Raw genomic sequence first — 12824 nt, 5'->3', positions numbered from 1 at the left:
CCTAGTGCCTAGCACACACACAGTAAGTGCTTAATAATAAGCGTTTATTGACTGATTTTCTGAGCCTAAAGGCTCAAGTTTGGTTTCATTATTCAGTGTCTGCTCTACTTACTAGAAGGCTTCCCAGTGCTACTCTCCTTGACAAGGCTTTTTGAGGGGGAACTCTTCCCTAGATCCACAGCTGCTATTCCCAGGTTTCCCAGGCTTATCCCTGATCTAAGGACTAGGAGTTTTCCCTTTTCTCCTCTCCTGGATCTAAGTTGTCTGGTTATAAGACCCTTCCCTTAGCATCCACAAGCTTCTGGCTATCTCTTTCTATGGATTTGGACTGAAAAAAAAAATGCACATACTGATCTTTTTCCTTGGATTTCTTAATCATTAATCAATTTGTTACTGTTTTCCAACTTTGCTGTGGGTAGATGTCTGAGAGCTCTAATGTTCTGCCTGTTCTCATTTTGGGGCAAGTTTTTCAATTTCTTTAGTTACCTTTCTTTTTTCCATGGTTTATTTATATTTTGAACATTGTATATTCTCCTGGTTTCACTCATTTCACACTGTATCAGTTCTTATAACTCCTCCTGTATTTCTCGGGGCTCCTCTTGTTTCTAATTTCTTACTATAAAATAATCAGTTATTTTTCTTGAATCAATTTATTAATAGGTGTATTTTGCTTCTAGTTTTTTCCTGCTATAAAATGCATTGCTATGAATATTTTGGGGAACTTTGTGACCTTTCTGGGGTTTTTTTAAACTGACTTGGAGTATATATATATATCCATAATCATGAGATTGAGTTAAAAGATATGAACAGTTAATGACTTTTCTCGAAAGTAGTTTCCAGAACAATTGGAGTATTTAAGATCTCCACCCACAGCATATTTTCACATCCTCTCTCAAATTGACTATTTCTAGTTTTTGGTCACTTTGCTCTTTTGCTATATATTAGGCAAAGACTCTCGAGTTGTTTCAATTTGCATTTCTTTGGTTATTAGTGATCCGTGGTAATGTTTCCTATGATTGTTAAAAGTCTGTAATTCTTTTTTTTTAACATTATTTTATTTGGTCCTTTCCAAACATTATTCATTGGAGACAAAGATAATTTTCTTTTCCTCCCCCCACCCCCCACCCCTCCACCTCTCCCCTAGCCGAGGCATGATTCTACTGGGTATCACATGTGTTCTTGATTCGAACCCATTTCCATGTTGTTGGTATTTGCATTAGAGTGTTCATTTAGAGTCTCTCCTCAATTATATCCCCTCCACCCCTGTAGTCAAGCAGTTGCTTTTCATCAGTGTTTTTATTCCCACAGTTTGTCCTCTGCTTGAGGATAGTGTTTTTTCTCCTAGATCCCTACAGATTGTTCAGGGACATTGCGTTGACACTAATGGAGAAGTCCATTACATTCGATTGTACCACAGCGTATCAGTCTCTGTGTACAATGTTCTCCTGGCTCTGCTCCTCTCGCTCTGCATCACTTCCTGGAGGTTGTTCCAGTCTCCATGGAATTCCTCCACTTTATTATTCCTTTTAGCACAATAGTACTCCATCACCAACATATACCACAATTTGTTCATCCACTCCCCAATTGAAGGGCTTCCCCTCATTTTCCAATTTTTGGCCACCACAAAGAGCGCAGCTATGAATATTCTTGTACCAGTCTTTTTCCTTATTATCTCTTTGGGGTACAAACCCCTGTAATTCTTTAAAAGATTGTTTTTCCATTTATCTATTGAAGAATGACTCTTAGTTATATATTTGTATTAATTCTCTTTGTCTTGGTTATCAGATTTGTTCAGAGATTTGATGAAAAGATATTTTTCTTCCTGTTGATAGTCTCCCTATCTGCTTTGATATGGTTTGTGCAAAAGTGTTATAATTTTGTATCCTTTTTGTCTTGTATGATCTCCTTCCCCTATTAAAGAATCATCTCAACTCTAGTTTTTTAATTTATTGGATTAATTTTTTTTTTAATTTTCCCCTAGGGGCAGCTGGGTAGCTCAGAGGATTGAGAGCCAGGCCTAGAGCCAAAAGCCCGAGGTTAAAATCTGGCCTAGCTGTATAATCCTGGGCAAGTCACTTAATTCCCATTGCCTAGCCCTTACCATACCCCCCCTCTTTTCCCTTGGAACTTATCTAAAAAGATAAGGGTTTAAAAAAAAATTCTCCTTTCCACATTCTCCTCTCCTTCCTCCCACTGAGAAATCAAGCAAAACAAAATCCTTTTATAATCTTATAGTTGTAATGAAACCAGTCCTACCAACTCCTGTTTTGGTCTGTTAGAACCCATCCTTTGGGCCATCCATTCTCTTTAGCTCTATTTCTCACTCCCTATCACCCCCATTCAGTTGACAAAGTTTGCTTTTCCTACTTCCATAACTTCTCATTCAACCCTTTTTTATAGCCACTAGCTTCGTTGACTCCCCCTTAACATCTCTGGACTAGATGATTTGGACAGCTTCCTAATTGGTCTCCTTCCCTCTAGTCTCTCCCCACTCCAGTCCATCCTCCATACTGTGCCAAAGTGATTTTTCACTCTTAAGCTTTTAAAGCCCTTCACCACCTGTCCCCAATCTGTCTTCCTAGGCCGTTTGGACATTGCTATTCCTCCCATACTTTGTGATCCAGGCCTTCTCGCTCTTCTCACTCTTCCAGATTTAACACTTTAGCTCTCATCTCTTTGCCTCTGCAATGACCAGCCCCCATGCTTGGAATGCATCTTCCTTACCTGACCTTGATTGAGTCCTTTTCTTCCTTCAAGATCAAGTAGCTGAAGTACTCCCTTCCTCATGGAGCCTTTCCTGATTCTCATCCCCTCATTGCTAGTCTTTTCCCTCCCTCTCTCCCTCCCTGGTAGCCTTGTATTTAACTATATTGTTTTCATTTGTATTTAGGCATGTCTTGTTGTGTGCACCTCTTCCAACCAAGAATTGAAACTCTATGCAAGTAGAGGCTGCTTTATTCTTTGTCTCCCCAGTGCCTGATACGCTTAATATTTCCTTGTCAATGAGGTGAATGGATGGAGCTGCAGCCGCTTTGTCTTCTGGTTTTGTATAGAGCATTGCTCTGGTTAGATTATGAGCTCTTTGAGGGCAGCCTGTTACCGTCTTTTTGTATCCCCAGAACTTAATTCAGTGCCTGACACATAGAGGGTACTTAGTAAATGTTTATTGTTTGATTGGATTGCTTCACTTTCTCCAGCACATGAGTAATTTACAGTGAACTCACATTGATGGTTATGTATGAAAACTGAGTGACTTAGTGTCCTCTTTGTGCAGATCAGCCATTCTGCCCTTACCCCTGAGGGGTTGGGGATTGGAAGTAGCCACATAGGACAGAGAGCCCTTTGTGCTTATTTCATTGATCACTGTGGCCAAACAATTGGTCATGTAAGCGGATGCTAGTGTTGTGCCTGCCATCCTTGGCTGGGCTGGTCCTAAGGAGGGAGGCACAATCTAGACTGGACTCAGAGCTCATCCCCCTTGATGGAGCCTCCCAGAGCTGGCTCTTTTTTATGGCCTTTGAGATCCCAACATGACCTCCATTGACTGAGGAGCAGGATTGTTGTGTTAGTCTTGGACGTTGTTGGTGCTGAGTAATTGTTTAGTTGGGTTATGATCTATGGGAAGTAATTGGCAGCAAGTAAAATGATTTACAGGAAGTCCTGAGCTGGCTGTGTGACTTGGATCAAGTCATTAAATCTCAGCCTTAGTTTTACTCATCTATAAAATGGGGATGATAATAGCTCTATTCTCAAAGCATTATCATGAGGATCAAATGAGATGACATATGTAAAGTGTTTTTGCACTCTTTAAAGGATTATATACTGAAAAGATTAATATTTTCTGTGTAGTTAGCACAGTCTTTGTTTACTTGACCTACATATCGGACAACTTTTCATACACATGTCCAAGTCTTATAACTGTTTTGCCTTGGGGGAAAAAACATTTTACTAAAAAGCTGCTATGGTGGGAACAATAGCCTGAGTCTTTCCTCTATGAAAATTAGATTAGTTTTCAGTAGACCTTGAAACTTGATTGACTAGGAGACTATTGCCATCCCTTCCTGTTTGACAGGATAGGAATTCCTGACTTGCTCTGATGCTTGGAAGACGAGTTAGTAAATATTTATTAAGCACCCACTATGTATTGTTCTAACCTCCGGAGAGTCGGAGAAAGCCAAAAGGCAGCAAGGAGCCCACAGTCTAATGCGAAGATAGCCCACAGACACAAGCTGCCCATAGGATAAAGTTAGAATTAAGGATGGACAACTCAGAGTTGGCTCATTGTCTTGCATTGTCCTTGCTGCATGCCCTTGTTTAATATCCTCTTCCTGCCATGGCTAAGTAAATCTTTTGTTCACTGTCGTTTCAGTGAGTGTCTTGTTTCATTCTAATATCAAACAAACTACCTGGAGCCAGGCCTGAGTCGAGCCTTACTGCTTCCAAGGTCTGTTGAGACTATTTTTGGTGAAGGGCACCAGAACACGTGGAAAAATGTAAAAGAAGCAAAGTGGACGTTCTTTGTAGGTCTAGCAAGCCTCAAGGGTGGTCATTTCATAATGGCTCTTCATTACAGCAGACTCCAATGTCTGGATTGTTCTGACTTTGGAAGTAACTGAGTCTCATCTCTCTTTTTGGTTACAGATCCCAATTATCTGATGGCTAATGAGCGAATGAACCTGATGAACATGGCCAAGCTGAGTATAAAGGGGCTAATCGAGTCAGCCCTGAACCTGGGGAGAACCTTGGACTCAGACTATGCCCCTCTCCAGCAGTTCTTTGTGGTCATGGAACACTGCCTGAAGCATGGTTTGAAAGGTAGGGTTTCCTCAAGAAAGGGCCTTGTTCTATATAAATGTTCTATAAACATGGCCAACTGAACAGCAAGAGGCAAGGAAAGGAAACCCCTTCCCAGCAACTGTCCCGTGGGGTTGTACCTTCTATATTTATCAGCTCACCATTACCATCTTTGAAGACCCATCCTCCAATCTCTTGGGGAATGAAACCCTGCCTTCAGCTGCCTAAAATTAACCAAGGAATTGAATTAACCATTCTCTAATATTAACCATTATTTAATTAAATTAACCGTTCTTTAATAATTAGGATTTGGGGACTCAAAGAGACATCACTTAGTCCAGCCTCTTTGTTTTACAAACGAACTAAAATCCAGAAGAAGTATGATGATTTGCCCAGGGTCACACATTTAGTAAGCAGAAGAGCTGAGATTTGAACCTGCATCCTCTGACTCAAAATCTACCACAATTCAGATCCTGCTCAAGCACTTCCAACTTGTGTGACCCTTGGCAACTCACTCAACTGCCCTGTGCCTCAATTTCTTCCTCTATAAAATGAAGGTAACAATAACAGCACCCCCTTCACAGGATCAAATGAGATTGTGTATATAAAGGCCTTTACAATCCTTAAAATGCTATAGAAATCCTAATTAATTTCTCTCTAATCCTGACATATTTGATGCTCAGAGGAATGAATCTCCCTTGTTGTTAGAGGCAGTCAGAAAATTCTTGGCCATCAGGTAAGGATTCCCTCCTCCACATCGATGGAGATGTTCTCCGGCTGTTACAAAGAACTATGAAAAGTTAAGTCTTCAATTTTAGCAGCACTAAAGTCTTTCACAGAAGAATTAAAAGTTAAAAGAAGACACTGTCCGGAGAGGCTGAGTGACATCTCTCACCAGATCACACTGGTAGATCAAGCTCTGCAGTGGGTGTCATGAGATCTGCCACTGTGGCGATGTTGACTCATCTCTCTGACTCCATTTCCTCATGGAGAGGATGAGGAGAGTGGTCTCTGATGTCTTTTCTGGCAGTAGTTCCAAGGCCCTAAAGGCCCTAGACAAGATTCTGCTCCCAGCTGGATACTTCGGTTGTCCACAGGAGCATGAGAGACCATCTGTAGGTACTTCAGGCCAGTGGCTGCGATAGGAGCGGAGGCGACAGCTGAGTAACAGGGCAGGGTACCCTTAAAAGTACATTTCCCTCACCTAGTGGAACTCACAACTAAATTTTATTCTGTGGTAGTGAAATAAAAATGTTTATAGTGTCTTAGAGTTGGGCTGGAAGAGACCTTAGGCTAAGCCATGAGTCATCCATTCATCTATTCATTCCCATATTCATACATCCCAAAGCCACTGTTCTCTCCACCACGCTGTCCTACTTCATAGAATGTGTCAGGTTCAGATATGTCCAAACCTGGAAAACTTCTGTTCACATCTTACCAAGTAGATGAGTAAACCAGACTTTTCCAAGGATTTTTGAGTTGCTCTCTTAAGAAATGTCTACTTCCAAACCCACTGAGCACTAATAATTCAATAAATTCTGTTTTTTTCCTTTCAAAATGTTGGATTATTTAATGGTGTTCTGAGTTGTTACTCCTTTGGCAGAAATGTGCCTTCCAAAACCATTCACTCCTTGGAAATTATTTTGCCACCTTGATTTCACATGTATAATTGCTATTATATTTCTTGCTTTCTCAGTGAGCAGATGAGACTGGAGTCAGAGGGAGGGAATTTGGAACTCAAAAGTTTTTTGAAACAATGTTTAGAAAACCATTTTTTAAAGAAAAAGATCATATTAACACATGCAAAATATCATTTTGTTATTTAAAAGTAGTATGAATCTAATGAGTCTTGGGTAAAAAACTGTACTTTGATGCAAAATTAGTGAAATCAGTAAGTTTGAATGCAAATGATATCAAAAAAATAAGTAAATGACTTTCCAAATTAAAATGCAAACTAAAAGGAAGCTTATTTGGCAGCTTAAGACTCCTAAATAAAAAAAAAAGAGTTGAAGGTGTAAATACTAGGAAAGAGAGTCATTGTTAATTTTTAATGGTGGCAGGTCTAATAAGACTTGAGATAGTAAACTAAGTATCAGAAGTAACTAAAAGTGAGCTGGGAGATTGTGTACAATGCTGGCTAGAATAGCTAAAAATTTCATTGGATCGGTTGATAATTGGAATAATAATAATAGCTAACATTTCCGTAGCACTGTCATGTGGTAGACCCAGTGCTAAGTGCTTTTCAAGTATTATCTCATTTGATCCCCTAAATAACCTGCTATTATCCCCATTTTACAGATGGTGTAGAGAGACTAGGTGACTTGCTCAGTTATTACTAGTGTCTTGAAGCCCAATTTGAAGTCCATTCCTTGCGACTGGAAGTCAGGCTTTCTGTGTACTCTTCCACCTAGCTATTCCAGATACAGAATAAACCTTTTCATACACTTGTCTCTATTTCTCTGTCCCTTTTGATCTCTCCTTTCCTCTTTCTCTGCCTCTTCCCATGCAAATGAAATATTTCCGAGTTAATATCGCCCTATGTCTCTGATATAAACAGCATGAGTAATTTTAGAAAGTTAAATCATTCTTTGAAAGGTCAGCTCTTGGAGAACAATATTTGAGGCAAGAGGTTCATGTTAAACAAATGATTCTTTGTCTATTTGTTTGCCTTAGCCAAGAAAACTTTTCTTGGGCAAAATAAATCCTTCTGGGGCCCATTGGAACTGGTGGAGAAGCTTGTTCCTGAAGCCGGAGAGATAACAGCAAGTGTTAAAGACCTTCCAGGCCTTAAGTAAGTAAAATATTGCCTTGTTGCTTCCTAGATTAAGTTTACTGTTGTTCACTCTCAGGCTGTTAAGTGAGATCATTGCCACTATTTATCATCATCGCTCCCACCTGAGTGTTGAGTGCTTGGTAGGACTGGGCACTGGAGTGGGAGGCATTAGTAATATGCTAAACTAAGAAGAGATTGCTCCCTTCGAGGGAGAACTAGTTCACAGTCAGGTTCTTTTTATGTCAAATCTTTCTCTTTGGGAAGTGGGCTGTTGATTAGAAACAGTAGGTTTCCAGAAATTGGAATTATGGCAGTGATTTTCTGGCTAATGAGAAGAAAAAGATATACATGATTAAGAATTGACAGCAGAGATTTGAGAAGATATAAAATTCTAGTTTAAAAAAAAATTCTGGGTCATTCCAGGAAATAATACCTAAAATTTTCTCTTGGATGGACTTTCAGTCGCGAGGAATACAAAGCATGATAGAGAGGCCCAACTATCCCCAGCAAATATATGAAGAAAACTCCAGAAATTCTCTTTGTCGTAGAATAGAGAGATCTGAAAAGACACAGAAGGAAGCTTCAGCATTCATTCCCAAACTACACCCCCTAAAAGATCAGTGGATCTAGAGAGAACCACTGTACCCAAGAGCCAATTCAAATAAATGGGGAAACCCCAAGAGGCAAGAGAAGGGAACTGAGCAAGGGATACCAGTGAAATCTTTCTTGCAGCCAATCTGCCAGTCTTGAGCACCAGTAATCAGGGAACTAATGTGCCTTGGTCTATCAGAACATAAGCATGGATCAGAATCAGCTCCTGTAGTTCATTGAATGGCAAGGTTGGGACAGTTTGAAGCACTGAGAGCCAAGGAGAATACCAGGTTAGCTCATTTTTTGAGTGCTAGAGTTGGTGTAGGGGAATATTTTGGCAAAGGGCAGACAAACAGCATAGGGATGAGACCAGGGCTGTCCATTATCTCATTTGGACTTTATAGAGGAATAGAACCAACTCCCAGGATGGATCATGCAACAAGGCAAAGCTCAGTTAAGACTAGAACCCAAAATAGACAGCCAAGAAATGGATTCAGAAGCCAGAGATCGAGGCAGAATAGACCTGACACTAACTATCCCATCCAGAACATCAACAGCAGCTTCCTGAGAACACAAGAGACAGGAGTATACACGTTTCAGACAACCAACCAAGAGTTTTAGTCAGGACTGGGTCAAGTGCAAAAAACCCAATCAACTGAGAATGAAAATGTGAATAAACAGAAGAAAATAATGAAGAAATAACTAGAGTTTAAAAGAAACTCAAGAGGTAAACTCGGAAGAAGAGAGTAACTACATAATAACAAGGAAAATTTCAGAGCAAAAAATAAACTGACTTTAAAGACTTTGGAATAAGATATACAATTTTTATTAAATCCACACAAACCTTCCTCTGATTCTTTGGGAGATTAACACACTAGTCCTCCCAATGAATCATCCTGTACATGATATTATCTATCCATTTCATGATTATTTCACCAGGGTACAGAAGGCCCCGAAGATATATTTTTTAATTGAAAATTTTTATTTAGTTAATTAATTTAGAATATTCATATTCACCCCCACCCCCACCCCTGGTAGCTGGTGTACAATTCCACTGGATTTTACTTGTGTCATTGATCAAGACCTATTTCCTTATTATTGGTGATTGTTTAGAGTCTACATCCCCAGTCATATCCCCATCAACCCATGTGATCAAGCAGTTGCTTTTCTTCTGTGTTTCTGCTCCCACAGTTCTTTCTCTGTATGTGGGTAGTGTTCTTTCTCACAAGTTCCTCAGAATTGTCCTGGATCATTGCATTGCTGCTAGCAGAGAAGTCCATTACATTCAATTGTGCCACAGTGTCTCAGTCTCTGTCTAATGTTCTCCTGGTTCTTCTCCTTTCAGTCTGTATCAATTCCTGGAGGTCCTTAGGCCCCGAAGATATTATGTATTTCATGGACGTTATAACTACATTTTGGGTGTTTCTTAACATTTTAAAAAATGATTGCTAGGCACATTGACAAAGAGCCATTCGGGAACATTCCCCTTTTTGGTCCAAGGGTTTTTACAAGCAGGATAAAATAAAAGCACATGGGAAGAATGAAAGTAGATGGAGGGCCCAACCCCACACAGTTCAGTTCATTATATCCAAAGACTGACTCAGAGCCTCATGATGTAGTGTTTGATTTCTGGGGATATCCTCTATTGCTGTCATTTTTTTAGTCTGTCTGGAATCATGATGGTCCTTACAGCGTCTTCTCCAGGAAATCTGCTCTCCTGGTCCAAGTTACTGTGAACTTTTAGGGTAACTTCACAATCCCCCCCTCAAGAGAATGAGATACTGCCCAGGCTGGAATAACTTCAGTCAGGCTTCCAGATAACGGAATAGTAACCCACCTCTCACTTTTCTTTTCCTATCCTTTAGGACACCTGTGGGCAGAGGGAGAGCCTGGCTCCGCTTGGCATTAATGCAGAAGAAGCTCTCGGAATATATGAAAGCCCTGATCAATAAGAAGGAGCTTCTCAGGTGCGAGCCTTTTTGGGGAACTCCATACCAGAGAGACTCGAATTTGCATTTTCTACTTCCCACATGCCTGGCATTCTTTGGTGTAGACCTCTAGTCAGAAAAGCATTCGGTTCCTCAGACAAAATGGAATGCTGTGTAATCAGAGTGACTTAGCCTGGTCCCAGTGACATCTTTCTCCCTTCTTGGCAGAGTTGGGGGACTCTGGGTATTTAGCATTGTCTCTACTGTCAGATATGGTTGCCATGTTGGTTGATTTTAATGAACCGCTTTCCCCCATCTTTTTTATTCTTTCTTTTTTCTTGTTCATTAATTCTTTCTCTTTTCCTCTTTCTTTTTTCCTTTCTCATTTTCTCTCTTTCCTTTCTTCCTTCTTCCCTGCGTCACTGAAACTGTAGGTCTATCCAGTTCCTAGTTTTTCCTGTTATAAGAGATGGCTTAATGACTAGGGGGAGGCTCATATTTTTAAATGAAAGTTGTATAAAAACTAAAGTTGTCAATAAAAATAAGACTTTAAAAAGCAAGACAAAATTGTTCACCCCAAACTTCTCCCTTTAGAACAAGGAAGGTTTTTGAACCATTCATTATATTGTTGGGGCTTGCCAGTGACTTTTTCATCTTAATGAGTCTTTCAAGACTCCCAAGAAAGCGGACAGAAGAGAGAGTTAAAAGAGTGTCAGGAACTGAGCAGAGACCTAATCGGGCCATGGAATAGAGCAGCTGGGCTAGTGGGTTCGTCCCCCAAGCTCCTGCTTAAAAATATGCTGTTTCCTAGCCACCACCACTACCTGACACCATCTTTGGTGAAAGTTCAACCAAACTTGGGAAACCCAAGACCATTCACCACCACCCTGCCTTCCACTTAGAAGAGAAATGGATGTATTCCATTTCCTTGTATGCCTAGTGCATTGATTTGAATTGAATCTAGGAGAGGATCTACCCTCAGCTCCGGAGGTGAGCTTCTCCCACAAGTTTCTCCTCCTTTCTTCATCTGGGTTCATTCTCCTGCTATTGAGTCAGCAGGTACATATGCAAAGGGTTATTGTCATGTTAATAGCTATGGGATCAAACGATGGTCTTTGCCCAAAAAACTTACTGTGAAATTAGGGAGGGGAGACTTCAGATAATAGCTCATAGTAGTATTATATGACACATGCCATAAGTGCTATAGGAATCCAGAAGCTGAATGGTTGGTCCTGGAACAGATCACCCATCAGAGGCAGAACAAGTGTTAGTCTCTTGACTTGGGGCATCATAAATATGTTTAAGAACCAAGTTAGGCTACTTCTCCTCAAGGTTCTTGGTTTGGCCCCATTTTTTTTTTAATTCTTAACCAATACTGTGTATTGGTTCCAAGGTAGAGAAACATTAAGGGCTAGGCAATAGGGGTTAAGTGACTTGCCCAGGGTCACATAGCTAGTGTTTAAAGTGAGGACTTCCTTATTTCTAGACCCGACTCTCAGTCCACTGAGCCTCCAGGCTGCCCCCAGTTTGGCCTCACTTCTCTGCTCTCTGAAACTGTGTTTTCAAGAGACATCTTGAAAAACAATGTGTGTCTCCCTTATCCACATAGTGACCTAACAGGAACACTAGTTAGGTAGGATGGAACCAAGATATCTTCACTTTTGAAGGCACGAATGCTACTTGGGTGTCCTCCATTTTTGAAGGATCATAGCCAGGGTTTGAGGAAAGTTATTGGGAGAACAGAAAGCTCATAGAGCCCAGAGGCTTTGAGTGCCCTTCAATATACCAAGTGAAAATAAATGACCCTTTAAATACTTTCTATTTGTTTATCGACCTCAAGCTCAGCTCTGGCCTTTCTCTCCATTCTCCTTTTTTCTTCTTTTGCATTGCTTATAATTGCTTTCTATTATTATTTGTTTTAATAACAATAATAAATATTATTTGTTCTATCATTATTTCTTACTGCTTGCTAAGGGAGAATCTCTCAGCAAAAGAGGAGAAAGTCAAATCTAGTCCAGTACTTCTCTTCATAGATAAGATAATTTCGTGAAATGAAGTCTTCTTGCTCAACAGCATTATTTTTTCCACCTCTGGTTTTAGTTAAGGTTATAACAGTTCTCGAGAAGTTGGTGTGTGTGTGACCCTTCTCCTGGGTTTGTCTTGCAGTGAATTCTATGAGCCCAATGCTCTGATGATGGAAGAGGAAGGGGCAATCATCGCTGGTTTGTTAGTGGGACTGAATGTCATTGATGCTAATTTCTGCATGAAAGGAGAAGATTTGGACTCCCAGGTAGGCAGCCACTGGCAGCTTACCTGTCATTCTGGGTTAAATGATGCTCTCAGTGTCTGGGTCGGCATGGTTCCATAAACCAAATTGAAAGAGTCCTAGAAATAAGTCCCAGTTAACTGTGCTTCTATTAATTCTGTTGTGAATATAAGAGCTAAGGGATTTTGCCTAGAACCAAATAGGTTCTTTTATGCTTTCAAAAAGCTGTGTTTGGTAGATGGCCTTCCCACTCTTAATTTACATTGCATCACTATAAATCTTCCTTTCTGCTAAATGAAATATTAAAGATGAATCTGCTCTGTCAAGTTTTACCTTGGAGGGAAGGGACATTCAGGATTGGAGAAGAGGGAAGGATAAGAGGTAGTATTTGGAAGGGAAACCAGAATCATCTCTGACTTCAGTTAAAAAGAAAGAAGCAGGATGAAAGAAAGTGAAAATCTTACAGAAGGTG

General features: G+C 40.3%; 1 protein-coding gene across 28 annotated transcripts in view; it reads left to right on the top strand.

The window, feature by feature from the left end:
- Positions 1-12824, top strand: part of RUFY3 (RUN and FYVE domain containing 3) — a 138532-nt gene that overhangs the window by 81662 nt on the left and 44046 nt on the right. For all 28 annotated transcript variants that reach the window (XR_008913047.1, XR_008913050.1, XR_008913049.1 and 25 more), the window contains 4 exons: positions 4642-4815; positions 7468-7585; positions 10024-10125; positions 12253-12376. Coding sequence is in view for 24 of the 28 variants with exons in the window: in XM_056803367.1 (XP_056659345.1) it covers positions 4642-4815; positions 7468-7585; positions 10024-10125; positions 12253-12376 (518 nt within the window). In the remaining 4 variants the exon portion in view is untranslated. The remainder of the gene's footprint in view (positions 1-4641; positions 4816-7467; positions 7586-10023; positions 10126-12252; positions 12377-12824) is intronic.

This window comes from Monodelphis domestica, chromosome 6, assembly GCF_027887165.1.
Source record: "Monodelphis domestica isolate mMonDom1 chromosome 6, mMonDom1.pri, whole genome shotgun sequence".
Lineage (NCBI taxonomy): Eukaryota > Metazoa > Chordata > Mammalia > Didelphimorphia > Didelphidae > Monodelphis > Monodelphis domestica.
This window is presented reverse-complemented; position numbering and strand designations above follow the sequence as displayed.